The 19,157-nt window shown below is 39.8% G+C and overlaps 1 protein-coding gene across 2 annotated transcripts in view; it reads right to left on the bottom strand.

The window, feature by feature from the left end:
- Positions 1-883: 883 nt before the first annotated feature.
- Positions 884-19,157, bottom strand: part of LOC117399689 (disks large-associated protein 1-like) — a 306,080-nt gene continuing 287,806 nt past the window's right edge. For both annotated transcript variants that reach the window (XM_059022523.1, XM_033999025.3), the window contains exons 10-13: positions 11,179-11,597; positions 7,831-7,922; positions 7,147-7,299; positions 884-6,311 (exon numbers count right to left, since the gene is read on the bottom strand). In XM_059022523.1, the coding sequence (XP_058878506.1) occupies positions 6,096-6,311; positions 7,147-7,299; positions 7,831-7,922; positions 11,179-11,597 (880 nt within the window). In that variant the 3' untranslated portion in view covers positions 884-6,095. The remainder of the gene's footprint in view (positions 6,312-7,146; positions 7,300-7,830; positions 7,923-11,178; positions 11,598-19,157) is intronic.

Below are 19,157 nucleotides of genomic sequence, written 5' to 3'. Positions count from 1 at the left end.
GGAAAAGTTCCATACTTATGTATGTGCACCAGTCTTTCTTTAATTTGCTGTGTTACAGAAAATCATTTTTCCTTCTATTATTTCATGTTGCTGTAGCAGTATTTATTTATCTTGTATTACAGTAATACATCATGTATGTCTCTGAGCCTTAGATTTTGATTTTGGTTCTAAACTTGGACTCAGGCAAGCAATAGATCAGATGCTGATACTTTTACTTTTTCCTTTCACACTTTTCAGATAAATTTACCACACATTGGTCTTGTAAAGCTAAATGCAAGAACTTATAATAATGATTTATGAATAAACTGTTACAATTAATGGCATACTACCTCCCTTTGTTCTCTGTTAAACTAGGCTAAATGCAGAATCTGGAGATGTAACTCAATAAATATGATTTTGTGCAAACTTGGACTGCAAGTAAAACTGCTCAAACATTTTTTTATGATGTTGAGGGCCTATAGCTTCAGAAAACTTCCCCAACCCTGGTTGCAGCTGATGTCACAACACTGCAGCAACACCAGATTTCAAGTGACACATGTGACACTATATGAGGTTCATTCGTATCACAATGAAAGTACTGATATGTTAAAATTAATGGCCACACAAAATGAAATCAAAGTTCTTCTGAGAAAACCATTAAAAATGCATGGTACATCTGTATATTTTTGCACTGGGATCCGCAAATACGTTTTCTATTTATAACCCCACTCCAGGTGCCTATGAAACAGGAACCAGTGGTGTGGCGGAAGAATTAACAATTTATTTTGTCTGTCCTTACAGAGAAGTACTCACAATTATAACGTAAAGCAGCATGATATATTAGTACACAAAAACATTACAAAAAATTCTAGGCTTACTTTCATGTTGATACCTTGTGACAGCATGCTGTGGGTAGTATGGGGTTTTACTGTTGTTTTTTTTTTGTTTTGTTTTTTGTTCAATGGTCACAAATACAGAGAATATTAGGTTATTATCATAACCCTGGTTCCCTGAAATAGAAATGTAACCATTACCGTGTAGGTATTTACCTCCTAATGACCCCGGAACCTGAATAAGATATATCAAAGCTGCTCGCAGAATCTGTGACACAGTCATGACCCACCCCCAAGGGCACAAAAGTACTGCACTCATAGATCTCAGCATCATGTTACCTTCAAGCCTGCTGCAACCATGGAGAGATCGTCTTTGGCGAAAGGGAAGGATTGGTACGGAGCGTAACCTTTGTCCTGGCCTCTGTAAAGTTTAAGCAGGCTTTTGCTATGGAGAATGCCTGCATCTCACTCACCCGCTTTGTGGAGGTGATAGCAAGCAAGAAAGCCGCTTTGAGTGATAAAGATTTCACCTCAGCTGAAAGCATAGGCTCAAATGGAGTGCAATAAGCACCACGTTTAACCTCCAGTGAGGAACAATGTCCTTCATAGGCAGCCAAACTGCTGAGCCCCTTTCAAAAATTGCCCTGCCAGGAAGTGAGCTCCTGGGGAGACCGAGTCAATTTTGACATGGTAAGCTGAAATAGCTGTAAGATAGACCTTTAACGTGGAGGGGGATATCTCCTCGTCAAAAAAGGTCCTGCAAAAACTGCAGTATAACTGCCATGGCACAGGTAGTGGGTCAAACCCATGAGGCAGGCACCACGTATGAAAGACGCCCCACTTGTACCCGTACTGGGAACGCGTTCAGGGGCCAGACCCAGAGCTGCAGGCTTGATGGGTCAGGATGCCGTAAAGTCTCCCATGACTGACTGAGCAGCGGGTCCCCGCCAGCAGCCCGCCTCCTATTATGAAGAACCAGAGGGGACAGTGGGTTGATTCCTGTGAGGCAAAAAGATCTACCAAGTGAGAGAAGCAAATGAGCCAGCTCCTTTGTGGATTTCCACGCGTGGTGAGAGTGCGAGACTAAACTTATGCCTTGGTGTAATAGGAGCATCCAACAGTCTGCCTGGGAAAGCCAGAGCTGCCTATGTGCTATGTTCCTGCCAACAGCCTGCATGTTGAGCTTTGACACATGGCACAGGTTCTTCTTAACCAGGCGCAGCTCATCCAGCTGTTGTGGTGACTGAGACTGTCAGAAAGGGACCTAAGCAAACAGGACTGGTAGACTACCAGAATACTATTGTAATTGCCTAGCTGTGTGGCGAACGCACTGGCTGAATAGGCAGGCTTGAGGATCACCTCCGAGACCCAGCACTGCTTGTTGGGCAGGGGTGCAGGAGTGCTAAATTAGGCGCCTGCAGCAAGGCGGCAATTTAAGCCTCCACTGGTGGAAAATGGGCCAGGCCCAACTTCTCCACATCATGCACCCTGTATAAGGCGTCCATCGACCGTGAAACAGCAGGAGCTGTAGCCACTCCACGTCCTCAGACGGGAACACCAGCTCTTGTTCGCCCACCTAATCAGAGGCGGTGATGGACAGTATGTCCTCCTGTGGCCAATCTGCACCCATAGCCCCCTGAGGCCCCAAGAGGACAGTTGGGGCCAGCAGCAATGAACGCTTATGCAGTAATTCTGCTATAACCATTCCTTGGTGGGAAACAGCTGCCCAGAGCTTTTCCATCTGCTCTCAGTCCACTGATGGGGTGAGGATGCAGCCATCTCACTAACAGCGAGTGATGGGGAAGAGCGCACTCTGTAGAGCTGCGGGAGAGATGTTTCTCCAGTGTGCGTAGAGAAATGTGCGCAAAAGTCACAGAAACTGCGGTTCACTAGTGCCTCCTTGGCGTGCCCCAGACAGGAAAAGAATCTGCCATACATCCTCAATAGCCAGACTGACCTTGAATGTCTTGCAGGGATAAAACCCAGGCATGATGCAAGAAGCAAGCAATGCAGTGTACAGTTTACAGATGTACAGGTGCTGCCTCAATCTGCTTATAGATAGCAACCAGGCGGGTCAAGACCCGAACAAGACTGGTTTGGTACTGGACTGGGGGTGTGAGCACCAGTTGGTTGCTGACTGGGTAGAAACAGGATCAGTACCGGGTCAATTCGGTGACTTTAGCATCAGGTCAGTACGGTACTGAGACGGTACAGGCACAGTACCGGGTTGGTAACCTCGGTCCTGGTTCAGTACCGGGTCGGGTCGGTGACCTTGGTACTGTACAGTACGTGTCCACCGGTTTGCAGTCACCGCAGGTAGCATTGTACAGGGATGCCCACCTGTACAAAGGCAAAACCATTCGGTCAGTACACACACGAGACTGAGGGAAGCCTGCTTGTTTGATGGTACTAACAGCTTTCATAATGGTGATGCTAAAAGCAGTCACCAAAACGACATCAAGATACTGTGGATGGGATTGCAAGCAATCAACACCCGAAGCGTGTATCTTGTGTCCTGTACAGTGCTGCTGAGCCCAGCAGCTGCTCTCACTGTTCGTGTGCAAAGCACCAAATTGCAGACCAGCTTGCACAGTCTCTGTAAAAGAAACAGAAAACACAAGAGAAAACTTCTCTACAAAACAGTAATAAATATTACAGTATAATAATGTCTTGTACTAAAACGAGAATAAAATGCCCCGTATTAAAAATGAGAAATACTAACTCCAGCCAGAGCTATGCAGCCTGGAGGGAGAACCTACGTTGCTGGATCCCTGAGATGGAGCGACTAAAGCTGCTGGCTTCATAAGGGGCACCAGGCCGCAATGGGATGTAACAAGGAACAGGCTGTAGTGCACAAACTACGTGTAATTAGTGAAAATTATTACAGCGATTATTTTAATATCACATACATTTTGTGTAAAAACACAATTATATAGCAGATAGAGGTAACAAGTACTTACTGAACAAGGCTCTCTGGTCAGGTCAGTCTTGAAAGGAAAAATGACACTGAGATCAGTGAGCGCAGTCCTCTTGTACCCTCGGGGGCGGGGCATGACTGCATCACAGGCTCGCCAAGCAGCTTTGATATATCTTATTCAGGTTTCGGGGTCTTTAGGAGGTAAATACCCATGCAGTAATGGTTACATTTCGTACTTGAAAGGGAACATAATAACTTAAAATAAATATGTATTGTATATGTAGGTCTTATTTCTTATAATACAGTATGTCCCATGAGGCTAATCCATTACATCAGAAAGGTAGGTCAATAGAAACCTACAAATTAGGAAGCACTTGAAAGACATGCACTCACTCACACATTCACACGTACACACCTAAATACATACACACAAGTATTTCACTCTTTCTTTTGGGAGATTCTGGCTTTGCTTCATTTACTTCTCCTTGACTTACTGAGAGAGCCTGCACAGATGCATCTACTCATGATTAGCAGCCCAACAATAGGCGGGAAAGAACAGGCAACACTTTCCACCTGTATCACCCAGGCAGAGATGGGTAATTTCTCACAACAGCCTTCTCTTGTAGAAGGTCAATGAATGAGTTGACTAATGTGCTGAGCCACTGCACTAGCTACTGGAAAGACTTCCTTTTTGGTAACTCTTTAGAGTCCCATATAGATAATCAATAAACTAGATACAAACCGCTTACTATACTCCCTGTTTAACAAAGTGTTAGTAAGGTTTTCAGTTATGCATTTTATAATAATTAGGTTTATAGACATTTCACAGATGACAACAGTGTTAGTGCAAAGAGATCCTTCCTCTTCTTTATATTTAAGTTATAAGCATTTACAATAACACGCTTATGCGTGATCAGCCAACATAGAAATAACTACAGACAAGTGAAAGTATTCTACTAATGCATATCATTGATAATTTATATGGAACCCTTAATCCCATATGAAGTGTTTTGTTTTTGTATTTATTTCAGGTGATTAAATGCAATGTAAGCACAATATCCTCCTTCCACTAGGATGGCAATCTTTGTGACAAAAAAACTAAACAAGAACCATACAAGTTCGATATGCTTTGAGACAGCCCGTGCCTGTACAAGGTACAAGGATTAATGTACAAGGATCTTGCAGCTTTCATACTCCCTATGATGTTTAAAAGGCTCCTTCTTTTGCTCTTTTCCCCATTCTGTGTCTGAGGTTGTGATTGCAACTTTTGCATTTCAAACTCTTGCTGATTCAGGTACTCCCATTTGCTCTGAGGAATGAGTAAGTTCTTCTTACAACCAGCTTTCATAAGCTTGACTGCAGAGGCTCGCAAGACCTTGCAGCCTTACCTGACGGCAAGTTACCCGGTTGTTTCCTATTGTTGTATGCAAAGGAACCACTTAGCTTGCTAGGTTTTAGGAAGTCTAAGGTCATGGTGTTTATGAGATAGGTTTATGTACAAGGGTAATTTGTTGTCCTGTTTTGTTTTTTACAGAAAGAGCAAAAAATAAATAAATGAATAAAGAACAATGCTTTACATTACGCATGGCAGCTATGGTAAAATAGTTATGTGGCTACACTATAACGTTTAAATTGGCAAACCTTAAAGTGTAGGTCGTAGGGTTCTGAATAAAATAGTGTTTCACACCCCCATGTGTTTCTACAACTGTTTAAATAACATACTTGTAATTTTTCTTTTCATTGTTAACATTCCGACAATATAACTGTTTCAAAGCTCTGTTTTCAAAATGTACGCTCTAGTCCACTGGTAGTGTAAGGATTATTGCCCACATTGTCAAACAGGTAACACAGCAATAACGATCCATGATGTAGTATGGAACAGAAAAGCCAGAGCACTGTTATGTTTTCTTTTTTTTTTATATCGCTTTTCCTGCAGTGATTTAGAGGACAGATCTCAAACCCCTGTGCACTAGAGCGAACATTTTGAAAAGAGCTTTGAAACAGTGTATAAGTGTAAAAAGTTGTCAAAATATTAACAATTAAATGAAAAATGACAGGTACGTTATTTAAAACAGTTGTAGCAACACGCGGGATGTGTAACACTACTTACTCTTTAAGAAGCAGAGTCACGCAACACCTTCTGGGGAGGGGAGAAGTCAACAACTACATCACATAGGTGGAAATAAACCTGATCCTTGTGCGAATGATCAGAGAAAGAATGGTAAAAGGTAAAAGGAATACTAAACTTAATTATTTTTTGTAGAAGGACCTGGAATAGTGAGTATATTACAAGCACCCAGTTCTTGTCTCTTTGTGTGTGTGTGTGTGTGTGTGTGTGTGTGTGTGTGCGTGTATGAGTGTGGGGTTCACAGACGGGTCTGGGCCTCAGGGATGTAGATCTCAATGCTGTCTGCACTCTCGGTGGCTGAATTCTGTCGCACGGATGCGGCTCTCTTGGCAGCCATCAATCTTTTCCTTGCCTCCTGCCGCTGCTTCTCAGTGCTTTCCAGGGACCTGTCCCTTGCCAGGGGAGGGTAACATTTCAGGGGTTTTTTTGGCACAGGAGGAGGCATCCTTCTCTCCTGAACAGAGACAACAAACAGTATTAGCCGTCGATATCTCAGGAAGACCATATTTTCAGACACCACCAGCAACTGCATTTGAACTCTTTCACTGAGGATATCTGCTGCAACATTTATTTGACAAGACTGCCAGGGGCTCAGGTTGACGATGATTGTCACACGGAATGTCTCTTTTAAATCAGCTCACTGTCAACAAAAATAAAATTAAAACAATGTCAAGAGATAAAATACAAGTAATAAACAAACTGTATTGCATATTCCAGGTATGAAGATTTCTATTCTAGTACATGTGGATATAGGTTACAAGTGTGTTTATTTAAACTCAATATAAACATACAGGTAGCCAGAATATTTTAATACGAGTATATTTGTACATTGCATTGTACAATAATCAAGAAACACTGTCTTAAAACAGTCATGTGGTCCATTCTAAAGCTCTCTTTATGTACCCATTCAGTTTTAGATTGGGGTTCTGCAGCATACCAGCCACTGAAATGGGTCCATTCAGAGGTACTTTAGCGATGGGCACTGACAAGGGAAATCAGTGGGAAAATGATGGTATCAGACGGGTGGAAGGGATAACATGGTCTTGGAACTAGTTTCAATCCAAGCATGTGCTACTGTAAGACTGTAAAAAACAAGCAATGAAAATCAGAGAAGCCACTGATTCTCACAGAGAACAAGGTCTCCAAGTTTAGTGTTTCCAATTCAAAGCATGAGGAGACATGTCCATGTTCAAGGACACCCTATGATCAAAAAGCAAGGTGGTGGGGTGAGGGCCCAATGATGCCCATGCAACACTCTACACGCTTTGATATTGTAAGCTGTTTTTTACCTTCTTTTCAGGAACCTCTAATGGCTTCCAGTTGTTTGCTTTGAGCTGGTGAAGTTCATCGAATTTCAAACTAATGTTTTCTATTGACAGCTGCAGCATGTCCCAGAAGCCTGCTAAATCCTGAGATGTAGGCCGAGGATGTGCATTGGGGTTCTGTACAAAACAATACATGTATAAAAGAGGTTTAAATGTATATATATATATATTTTTTTTTTACTCTGAAAAGCATGTAATGGATTTTTTTTATTTTTTTAATAATTAGTATTTAGGTTCTGTTGGCAATCAAGATAAAATGTGTATGTTGTGCTCTATGTTCACACATTGTTCACGCAACAAAAAATAACAAAGTAAAATGTAAGATTTCACTAAACATTCAGCATGCAACTTTAGGCATAGAAAATATTTCAGTATTACTGTGTGAGCATCTTTGTTTGGGGATTGACACTTTGCCTAGTTTGCAAGCAATTGCAAAGCCCTACCTTAACATAAGAAAAGAGGTTTACACCTCATTGAATTTAAGTCCCCTCAGCTTATTCACACACACATTAACAAAGTGGAAACTTGAAACTTTATATACAGTATTTATTTCAAATGTGAACTAGATGTTTCAAAGGTCCTCAAATCCACAGCTGCTAAGCTGTTCTAATGAAACAAGTTATCATGGTAACAGCAGTATCAACATACCAAGTTCTCTTCACACAGCTCCCTGAACTGCTGGAATTTCTGGGAGATTAACAGCTGGGCACTGCCCACTGCACTCCGGATCTTTCCTAAAACTGATTCCAAGAAATAAGAATTGGTCATTCAGGTAGTTGTGTTCTTAATCATTATGTGAAAACCAACTTACACAATTCAGCAGAATGGTGTGTACATATACATAGAAAATAGTCATTACTTGAAATTCGTACACATTTTTCACCTAGTATTATTACTAAGCCTTTAAGAAAACAAAAATGAGTCTGTGTGTTGGCGGTGTGGGTAGCCAGGCCCTAGTCTCTTTAGATTGTTGTACATGAGTATGGTATTCAAACCAAATCTCAGCTTTACTGGTAGCTAATGCAAAGTTTTACAGACATCAACAAGGTTTCAGACATAAGTCTTTATACTCATGTTGTAAAGCTACAATAGTCTGTATTCTGGATGACTCAAAACATTGTCATACATCCATGAAGCTTAAATATTTACACAAATGTCATGCATTTATTTATTTTCAGGCATCAGATTTATTATTATTATTATTATTATTATTATTATTATTATTATTATTATTATTATTATTATTTTTAATTCAAAGTATTTGTTTGAAAAGGTACATTTTTGCTTTCAAGTGTGCCCAAGTGGTCAACTTTTTGCAAATATATTTTACATAAAAAAATAACAAAATGTATTACAGTGCATTTGATTTACAGTAGTGCTCATAAAAGGCCCACGCTCTATCAGGCATAGTGCCAGCATATGCCATGAGAGCTTCCCACTCACAGGCCCCTGAGTGCACATCAACACTGACCTGAATGCTGCCTTCTATTCAGTCCTGAGCCTCTCTCTGATGCACAAACTGTAAATTGTGCTGAACTGAGTGATGGTTTTGAAAGGTAGACTAATATCCATTGGGGGCTCAGCTGAGACCATCAAACCCAATGCATTACTATTGTACTGAAAAGTACCAAGAATGGTGTTGGATCTTATATCAATAATAATTAAGATAATGCAGATGGGCATGCATATTAAGCATGGTAGCAATTGAGACACACTTAGAAAGTCTGTGGACAGTAATCTTCCATTAAATATAAATACTATTAAAGATTCAAACAATTGATGGGAACATAATTTGGTATACAATTTATAACAGGATCCGATAATTATTAAAATAGCTATGACACATTAATGATAAACTTGGATGAACTCAGGAAGAAAGATTCAGGAAGAAAGCATATGTAAATAGCCCAACCACCCTGATTACAACAGGTTGGGTTACTGCTTCTCAGAAAACAAGCAAATTGCCAAGTGTAGGCAGGATACTTGTGATTTAGCAGAGTAATCCCACAGCTGCTGAGATCTGATCTTAAACTATTTTTAACCTGGGTGAGAGAACACATAAATGCACGTCATTGCTGTCTCCTAAGAAAAACAGTTGTTTGTGGATTTATTTAACCTATAAACAGCTCAAAAATAATGAAAAGGTTACCAGACTGTTTGTTCATGCTGCATACATAAATGCAACCCACAAACCCGCCCATCAGTTCATGTTTTTTGTTGAAACTGCTTCATGCAAGATTTCACACAGTAATGCAACACTGCTGAGAAGCGCAGAACTGTTTTTCTTTCAATCTAACAAAATCACTGCAATATACTCACTAACAAAACCACTTTACCGGAGGTAATGGGTACACTCAGAATCCCATTGTGCGAAGAACGTGACGACATTCTGAAACATATTGAATCCTGCTAAATTATTAACCAACTGAATTATAATTTTTCTCTTATTAATAAAAAGTTGAAGTAGTCTTATTAAAAACAGTCAATCGAAACAAACAAAAATTATGTAAATCATAAGAACAATAACAAGTTAAATATTATTTCCAGCACATTCTTCAACTAATATGAACCCAATTTATCACATCTGCTTAAGCAAGTGAAAACAGTAATAGGAATGTGTTCTGATATATTATAAAGGATGAGAGTTAGATAATAGGTCAAATACTGAATATTTTTTTGTTACATTGTAGCTCCTGTGTTCCCACCATGCACTGTTTTAAACTACTCTTTACATGAGGTATACATGTATAAATTGATGTATAGTATACGACATATGACTTGCAGTATATATACTGTATATACTGTAGAGCTTCTCATTCTATCCTTGGCACCAAAACATAATACAGGTTTCAGGTTCAGCTAAGTAATATGGCATATCTAAATAAATAAACAAATAAATAAAAAACAGGACTAACTCATACGTATGAATTAAAAAAGAGGATGTGGACAGTATACCGGTACTTCTTTTACTGTACAGTTGTGACAGCTAAATAAGCTGTGTCATGGGGTAATGACAATCACAATACAAAAGCTGTATCGCCATGTAGACATGATGCTGAATTCAGATTATGCAAGGTTCACCTTGTTCCCAGAAAAACAGTTTCTAAATATTTGATGCACAGTTAGGTAATACATATGCACAATGACAGCTGATTCAGACAAGACCTGCAAAGCTGACTGTCTCAGATCTCAAAGGAAAACAGAAAAGAGGCTGAGGTGGGAATTAAATGTAATTTATATATATTATATATAATTCTCTTTGCTCATTTGCTCATTTTAAAGCTTGCTACATTTAGAAGCAGTGATTTTAGAAAGCTCATTAATACGAGTTTCATGATGAAGAACGGCAGTCAGTTTGCTCAGGAGATGATTATCATGAAGACAGATGTTAATATCTTCTACTCCCTGATGACAAAAATCATTGGTATGTCTGCCGGACTACTGAATGGAGATAACAACAAAGAATTGTAGTATAAATGATATATTTTGGAGTATGTTTGCTCATGGAACGGGAGGTTGTGTGTGGTATGACGTTACATACTAATATAACCTACTTTAGTCTGTGAGATTGATGTTTTCTGCTTCTACCAGTAGATATTTGTAATTGGCTCACAAGTGATCTGACATGGTTCCAAGTCCTTGTCTTTACACGTTACTTTAAATGTTTGTAACATGTTTGTAACATTACCATTCATAAATGAAACACTCATAATATTCATACAATCCGCTGGTCACCAACTGAATGTCTTCTGTGGCTCATTTCATTTTCGCTTAGACTTCTGTTTTTGTGCTGGACTTCTGTTCATGTGCTAATAAGCACTCTGTTAGATAATATAAAGAGGAGGGTTACTTTTCTTTTGTTTTATACCTCATCATAAAACTCCCCTACTTCTCCCATACTTTCCACCATTACTGTATAGAAACAGTGGAGCTATCAGTATGATGAAAAAATAGACCGTCTCCACTGTATCTCCTAGCAGGGGATTCCATACTTACTTTCATCAGGCAGGTCATTCTCACGCTCATCTTTCTCCATTTGCTGGCACCAGCCTTCCATTCGATCTGTCTCTGCCTGTAGCAGCTTCAGAAACCAGCCACCGTCCCTGTGGCACACAGACTTCTGGACCACCTCCATAGGGTCCTCGGTGACGGTGTCGATCCAGGGGTCCGGGGGCGGCAGGATGGAGGGGTCGAAACCAGTGTCTAAGTCGTTTTCCACAGCGCAGGCGTGGTAGTGGTTCCCTGAACCCTGGATGCTGACGGTGGAGGTGCTGGCATCCCGGGAAAACTGCCTGGACACTGAGCCAGAGGAGGGGGGTTCTGTCTCCAGAGATTCCACCAGGCTATCCAAGATCTCTCCAAGATCTGCCTGGACCGCTGTTGTCACGCTATTAGATCGAGTGAACCTGCGAGAGCTGGGAATTAAATGGACTGACTTAAGCAAAAAACCTATAATGATGACACTTGGATAAACCTATGACTCAGTCTGCAGTTGTAATCTGTGGTGGTTCTGCAAATCAACACATAAGGATGGCTGTTATGCTCCAAATAGGCATGCTACTGCTGCTACAGCACTAAAAGGTTTAAACTTAAAAAAATAAATGTCAAGAGAAACTGAAATGTAAAAAATGCAATAACAAACAAGAAGTCTTTCTCTTGAAGACATCAATAAAGGCTTAGCTGTAATGTATATCATTGAATTTATTAAGCTTCTTTTAGTATTTCTTAACATTCTATCAAACTAAGGATAACCAGAGCTGAGTAGGTTACACTATGTAGAGATGAGTGCTAAAGTTGCATACAGGTTACTGTATAATAATGTCAAAAAGATCATAGCATTTTTCAAAGTGGTAGGTGGGGTGATTTACTTATAACCACTCTTTTGTGTGTTTCATGAAAAATTTCATTTGAAGTATCAGGTGTCAATAATTGCATCCGGCTAACAGCACGTCTTATCATTCGCCCCTATAGTATTGTATGTAAGCTGATAAGGACTTCAGGACTCAGGAGTGCCAGTACTGGTCATAGTTTCAACAGTGTGTGTGTGAGTGTTGAGGGGGACTGTTGCTTGACAAGACATAGTCAGCAGTTTGAAAACCTTATCAGTCTACAATAGGGGCTCTTTACTTTGTTATCTAGGTATTCCCTTTGGATAAACATTCAATGATATACTGTATCGGCTCCATCAAATGTTTAGACTAAAGAATACAGTTCAGCTGCAGCAACCATAACACATGATAGCAATTAAGGTCAAATATACATAAGGTTTTTGTCTCCACACACTAGGAATATTTTTTTAGAAACCATTACCCTGTTGAAATCAACTTCATCTTGTCCCAGCTCATTCCTATTACATCATTATTGGAAATAGATAATTAAAACAGTTATCCTTCTCTCTTTTAAACCTACTGACCGAGTATAATAGGACTGTTCATAAAAAACATGTCTTATGTTTGGCCTTTATTAAAATAATATATATATATAAAAGGTATTTAAGTATTGGGCTGATTGCTGGAACGTTTCTAAAAGCACAGTGAACAACACACTGCCAGCTTGAGAATCACAATACAGGTATGTTTACATTGTTAAATGAAACACCAGGATAATAATATAAACTATTATTACTTACAAAGCTTTAATAATACTCTGTGGCAGGGTGTAAACCCTGCCAGTAGGATATCTGTGTGTGTGTGCGAAATATTGAGTTGGCAGGGAGGGGGTTAAATTCCTCTCTGTCAGAACACGTGGGAATGTGGCTGGCCACAGGCCACGGGTGTTAATATGAGAATTAATGTTGGTGAGGTGGAGGTTTGTGCTGTGCTGCTGTGTTGTGTTAATGTGCATGAGTTTTGTAGTTTTGGCCTATGTACTGTTTGTTTTGTGTTAATGTGTTTTGTTGGGTTTTTGTCTGTCCTATATTTGTGAATTAAAGCATGCATTAGTGCTAAATTGCAGCTTCCTATTACCCCTTCTCCACTGGCACATCTGACCCGTGAGGGCTCGGTACAGTACGGGTACGGGTGGTTCTCTACTGGCTATTTGTCGAGCCGAGTGAGAACCAAACCGGGAAACTCCAGCCTCACAAGACATCTGAATCCGGCTGCAAGCCGAGCCGAGCCAGGGACATTACGTTGCGTCAGTCAGTACATTCCAGAAAGACAAACAACAAACAACATGCCGGGCAGCGAGTGTGATGAGAGAAAAGTACAGCCTTGGGATGCTGAGGAAGTGCTGGCTCTAGTTCCTCTGTGGCAGATAGAAATGCTCACGAGGATCTGGAATCGTGCATCAGAAATGAGAAAGTTTATGCCCAAATTTCTGACGATTTGAAGCAAATGGACATAAACCGCGGGTACGGTACACTTAACTCACACACTCAAAAACACAAAATTCTACCAAATTCCTTATCCTTGACCTTTATTAATATAGAGGGAAAAAAATGCGGAAAATAAAACAATTCTAAACTTATTTACAACAGTATAGAAAAACAAAATACAGCTGTACCATTATAATACATACAAAATACTGTACAGCTGTACCATACATACAACTACGGCTCTTGCTGTGCTCGCACAGCTTCTTTTTTTTTTAAGCACCTGAACAAAAAACAACTCTTAAACAGGATATCTTTGGCAAATCATGTTTTTTAAATCTTCTTTTTTCCCCTTCAACAGAACTAATTGAACTAATTGAGCTTTATTAAGTTGATATATTCAGTAAATTGTGTGGATTATAAAGAAATTCTATTAATTGTTTAACACCATTTGTTTGCGCATCTTTTGGCAAACTGAGTTCATTAATAACAACCGTCTTTCATTGCGGGTGACGTCAGTAGCATGGCTCTGCAGTGGAAAAACAACCCAGGCTCTCCTTAACCGCACCGTGAGGGCTCGGTACGGCCCCGGCAAGACTCGGTTGTACAGTAGAAAAGAGGCTTATGTCTCAGAGGCCCAGATTTATAAAAGGATTGTGCATGTTTTACGACCGTAAAATGGCCGCTGAGGGTTCTGAAGTCTTGGATGGGATTTATAAAACACATACACAATGGCATAAACACGCAATTAACACGTGATTTGTGGGGGCAACGTCTCTGTGTGCTTTAGTTCTTGATGCATATGTAATTCTGTATATGCATATGTAATTCTGGGGCATTTCTGAACGAAACCGCTAAAATTCTGTCTAATTTATTAAAGCTGCCGGTAATTGCGGGCCTCGTATTTGCTTGATTATTTTAAGAACTCTGAAAAGCAGGCGTTAATTTGAGACAGTAGGCTATACAAAAGGCAAGGTGATGTGGGAGACTTGTCTGCAGCAAGAAGGAGACATTGTTTTCAAGGACAAAGAAACATTTAATAACATTTTGCAAATAACTAATTTTTTATCCCTTCTGATCAATCAGTTTGTAAATTGTGGTTTATAGTACCGTATTGTTTTGCAAACTCCAATTTTCCATACATGTTTCATAGCTTACATGACAAAAACAAAAGTCTGCAATAGAGAATATAGAACCCATGTAAAAAAAGGTTCTTAGAAGCACCTAAAAAGGTCTCCCCACAGTGGCAAAGCAAGGTTCTTACGAGAGCCTTTACTTCTTAGAGTGTAGGCATTATTAAAAGAACGGTGGAGGGGATTAATAAAAGATGGAATGATATTCTGAAGAGCATAAAGAAAAAGTCTCATATAATACAATGACGGCTCATCCTCCACCATTCTTTTACTAATGCCTACAGAATTTATTTTTTGTAATATGACATTCTGGTATTTAACAATACTGGTTCAGGCAGTACTGTTAAATTCGAGTTTGAAAGAAAACAGTGAAAAAAGGATAGAGGGACAGATGATGCAGTTAGTTTGTAGCTAGAGCAAATACAGTTTTACGACCATATAGACCATACAGATATGCTTTAAAATCATACATAGAATCAGAAATACAGACATACATAAGAAATAGGAGAGTTGTAACTGCATAAGGATTTAAGAAGATAAGATGTAGTTAAACGTATTGTTTCTGAAGTTTGAAAAGTTTGTGCGTCTGGAATTATTCTATACGAAATAAGAAGTTCAACTAATATGTGAAGCACAGTAAATGGATGATGCTTCGTAATGTATAAGCAACCTAGACTACAAACTCTGAAATGGTAAATTTGTTTATTAAGAAGCCACCACACATTCCATATTTTATTCATTTGTCCTGGTGATGCAACACATATTCATGTTACAAGTACTTCCTGTATCAAAATCTCCAATTACATATTGGTAAATTTCAGTTTTCGCTTCCGAGCATCCTCATCACCATGGCTAGTACCAGGCTGAGGTCTTTGTGTGCCATTCATTTTCTTCTGGAATGTGTAGCCTACACACACAGGGTTGACCCAAACCCGCTATTTATTGTGAGAGGTGTGTAATTCTCCACCGCTAATTGCGGTGAGGGGTATTTAAATTGGTTGATTGCGGAATCGCCTGCTTCACCTAATTAGTCTTATAAAATAGGTGGTTATTTTGACGCTAAGTGCGGCCATATTGAACACGCACACTACGTGTTTTTTTGCTGTCGGTTTTTTCCCTTTATAAATTTGGTCCAGAGTTCAGTGAAGGGTGTCAATAAAACAGTCCTGAGGGGAAAACACCAGGACTATTAAAGAGCCACTATTACATTGATATAGTGTTTATTTGCTTCACAGCCATATTGTTTGTGGTCAATAAAGCAAATAAGAATAATTTTGTTTCTATTGTTAGACCAAGTTAAAATGTAAGGTTGTAGTTAATGCATACCTCATAAGTTAGCATTAAAGTATGTACAATATTTATTCACAGTACTGACTTCAAGGTAATGTTGCATTTTACTCACATACTAAATTGGAGAGTAAACTACTCAATGACCCAAAACCTTATCTGTAGCACTGACTATATTCATCACTTTGTAGTATACATTATGGCCTCCTGGTGCTATGCCAAACACAGACAGATTTACAACTTCCCATAATACAGCATGCTACTGTTTAGAAGATCCTCAAGGCTTACACAATTCTGTGAAAATGCATAAGGAAAAGTTTAAGGGATCGTTGTCTTTGGTAGCACCTCATATCACATATAAAAACACCAGCATGCAGCAGGCTATTCCACCTGCTGACAGACTAGCAGTGACATTTTTAGCTACATGTAAGGTCTCCTTTTAGGGTCCTTCCAAAATAATCATAATTTAGAAATGTAAAAACTGAATGTGTTTGTACTGTGTTGTTTTTGTACACTTGCATATACTGTAATTAATTCTGTTACCATATGGTCTTGTGTATGCTGACCTTAAAGGGAAGCAGTATTTAGTTATGCTGCTTAAATACAAAAATAAACTATGGCATAAACTGGTCTTAGTGAAAACCCAAAATCTAATAAATATATTGTGATGTAGTAGTGTATGTTCCTAACTGGAATTGGCAGGCTTTAGGACCCTGGGGTTAGGACAGGTACACTCCATCTTGGTAAAGCTGAAGGTTATCAGGAGGCCATATTGGTAAAGGCCTGCTAAATTGTATAATTTATTGGTAAATTGATCATAATGGATAAATGCAGACTCTGGGCGTGTAATAAAAAAGACCACAGTTGAGTTGTTCTGTGATGTGGGGTTGGAGAGAGAGCTTATGTGAGGAGAGAACAAGAGAACAAAAGAGCGTTTTCATTTATACATGGTGTTCATTTATTATTTACCGATGATTACATTGTTGGTGAAAACTGCTACCTTGATAATCCCAAGGAATAAGGGACGGCTTCATTACATATGGTACCAGAAGTGGGGTGTTATTTAACCACTGACGAACCATGAATGAAATAGTAAAATCACTGTTGCAAGCCACTGCTGCCCAGCAGCAAGCCATCACTGTCCAGCAGGAGACTAACAGAGCACTGATGGAACAAGCAGAACGGGATCACCTCAAGTGGTGAAGTCTCTTTGGAAGGCTCAGCTCTGCAGGCGAGGGCCCACAGTCCATACAGGCAAGCCGTTTCTTACAGAAAATGACCTCCGCTGATGACCTCGAGGCATACCTGCTGTCCTTTGAAAGAACAGCTGAAAGTGAATCCTGGCCACTATTGCAATGAGCAGGCATTCTGGCACGGGGGAAGCACAGAAGGCTTATTCTGATCTCAAGCCTGCTGCAGCTGCCGACTACCAGTTGCTGAAAGCAGAGATTCTGTCTAGAGCTGGCATCACCACGGCAGTACGGGCACAAAGATTCCATGCCTGGAGCTACAAGGAAGGGAAAACCGCCTGGTCACAGATGTTTGAGCTCATACACTTGCCCATGAGGTGGCTACTACCGGAGACCAATGGACCGACACATACCGTTGAATTACTGGTGATGGATACATTTTTGCAGAACTTGCCTCCGAACTAAAGAAAATGGGTTTGATCCTAGAGGGGTACAGTGATAGGATTGCTATGGTTGGGGACATATAGAACGAAACTGTCCTAACAAAACCTGAATTCATGGAGTGTCACTTGGTAACCACAATAAACAATCTGTTTACCTTGGAGTCCAAGAGGGTGGACTATGTAATACCCATAGAGGTAGTGGGGAAGAGTACTATAGCCCAGGATGTGGGCAAAATTTTGTGTCCGCACAAAATATCAGATACGTCTGAAGTTGGGATCCTCTGCATTCATGGGATGTTAAAACATACCCTGTAACAGTTAAAGTAGGGTCCCAGGAGTTTAAAGTTAAGGTTGGGGCGTTGCCTAGGTTACCGTACCCTGTAATTTTGGGAAGGGACTGTAGCTGTTTTAATGAATTACTGCAAGCCAGTGAGGTAGTAATTTCCAGGTAAAGTCAGTTGTTGTTGTTGTTAACATGGCTGTTATGTTCAGTTTTAAAACTAATGCAGTAGTACAGCACCTCTATTACGTTATGGACTGTCGCAATAGCTACCGTAAATTGAGCCAGCTGGGTTTTGACAGCAGTCATAAAAGAGTTAGTATGACATGTGCGTCTGTTTGGTTGTAACAATAAAGTGCCGTTCCTGATCACTAAATTCTGTCTTGTGAATACATAACAATGGCATCCAAGCATAGCACTGGGCGGATTTTCTTTACCAAGAAGGAGAAAACGGAATTTGCAAAAAATATTTCCTCCTGCCAAGGAAATATTTCATTTCATCAAGGATAATGTGGAGCACACTTATTTAATGTGCTCCACATTATTTATTTTTAAATAAAGGCTACTTATTTAATATTTTTGGTAAGAAACTATATTTGTGCAATAACTGTAGATAAAGCACACGGTTATTATTATTAATGGCTCACAGAGTTATCACTGACATAAGACCAACAGGATGTTATGTTGTTTTCTTTCCGATTTAGTACCTCAGAAGAATAGTTGCCAAGGTTATTATTATTGAGGTGTACTTGCCGCTCGCTGTGTGTTATTGTTTTCTGTAAAACATTGATATCCTGTCAGTTAAGAAAAGGCTTGATCTAAAGCTGGTTTTAATGTTGCCTTTATTACACCGTCCAGAGACCCGTGCTTACAACTGTATTGTCATATTTTCTTTAAACTCTCAAGTTAATAAATCGATACCTGGGTAGCGTTGGGTACTTTAAAACATATTAGTTCTTAACCACCACCAGAACACCCCCCCCCCCCCAACACTTTATTTACAAGCAGGTCCTCTCTCTCTCTCTCTCTCTCTCTCTCTCTCTCTCTCTCTCTCTCTCTCTCTCTCTCTCTCTCTCTCTCTCTCTCTCTCTCTCCTCTCTCTCTCTCTCTCTCTCTCTCTCTCTCTCTCTCTCTCTCTCTCTCTCTCTCTTCTCTCTCTCTCTCTCTCTCTCTCTCTCTCTCTCCCTCCTCAACTGTCAAAACATTGCTAGCTGCTTTCCATGATTATGCAAGCTCTAGGCATCTCATTTAATGTTCACTGTGCACCAGTTATTCTTTAGCTGTTAGCAATTTTTACTTGGTGCCAATGACTTTGGCTTTCAGGACATA

The sequence above is a fragment of the Acipenser ruthenus genome, chromosome 4, assembly GCF_902713425.1.
Source record: "Acipenser ruthenus chromosome 4, fAciRut3.2 maternal haplotype, whole genome shotgun sequence".
Classification (NCBI taxonomy): Eukaryota; Metazoa; Chordata; class Actinopteri; order Acipenseriformes; family Acipenseridae; genus Acipenser; species Acipenser ruthenus.
Note: the sequence above shows the minus strand (reverse complement) of the source record. Positions and strands in the feature narration are given on the sequence as shown.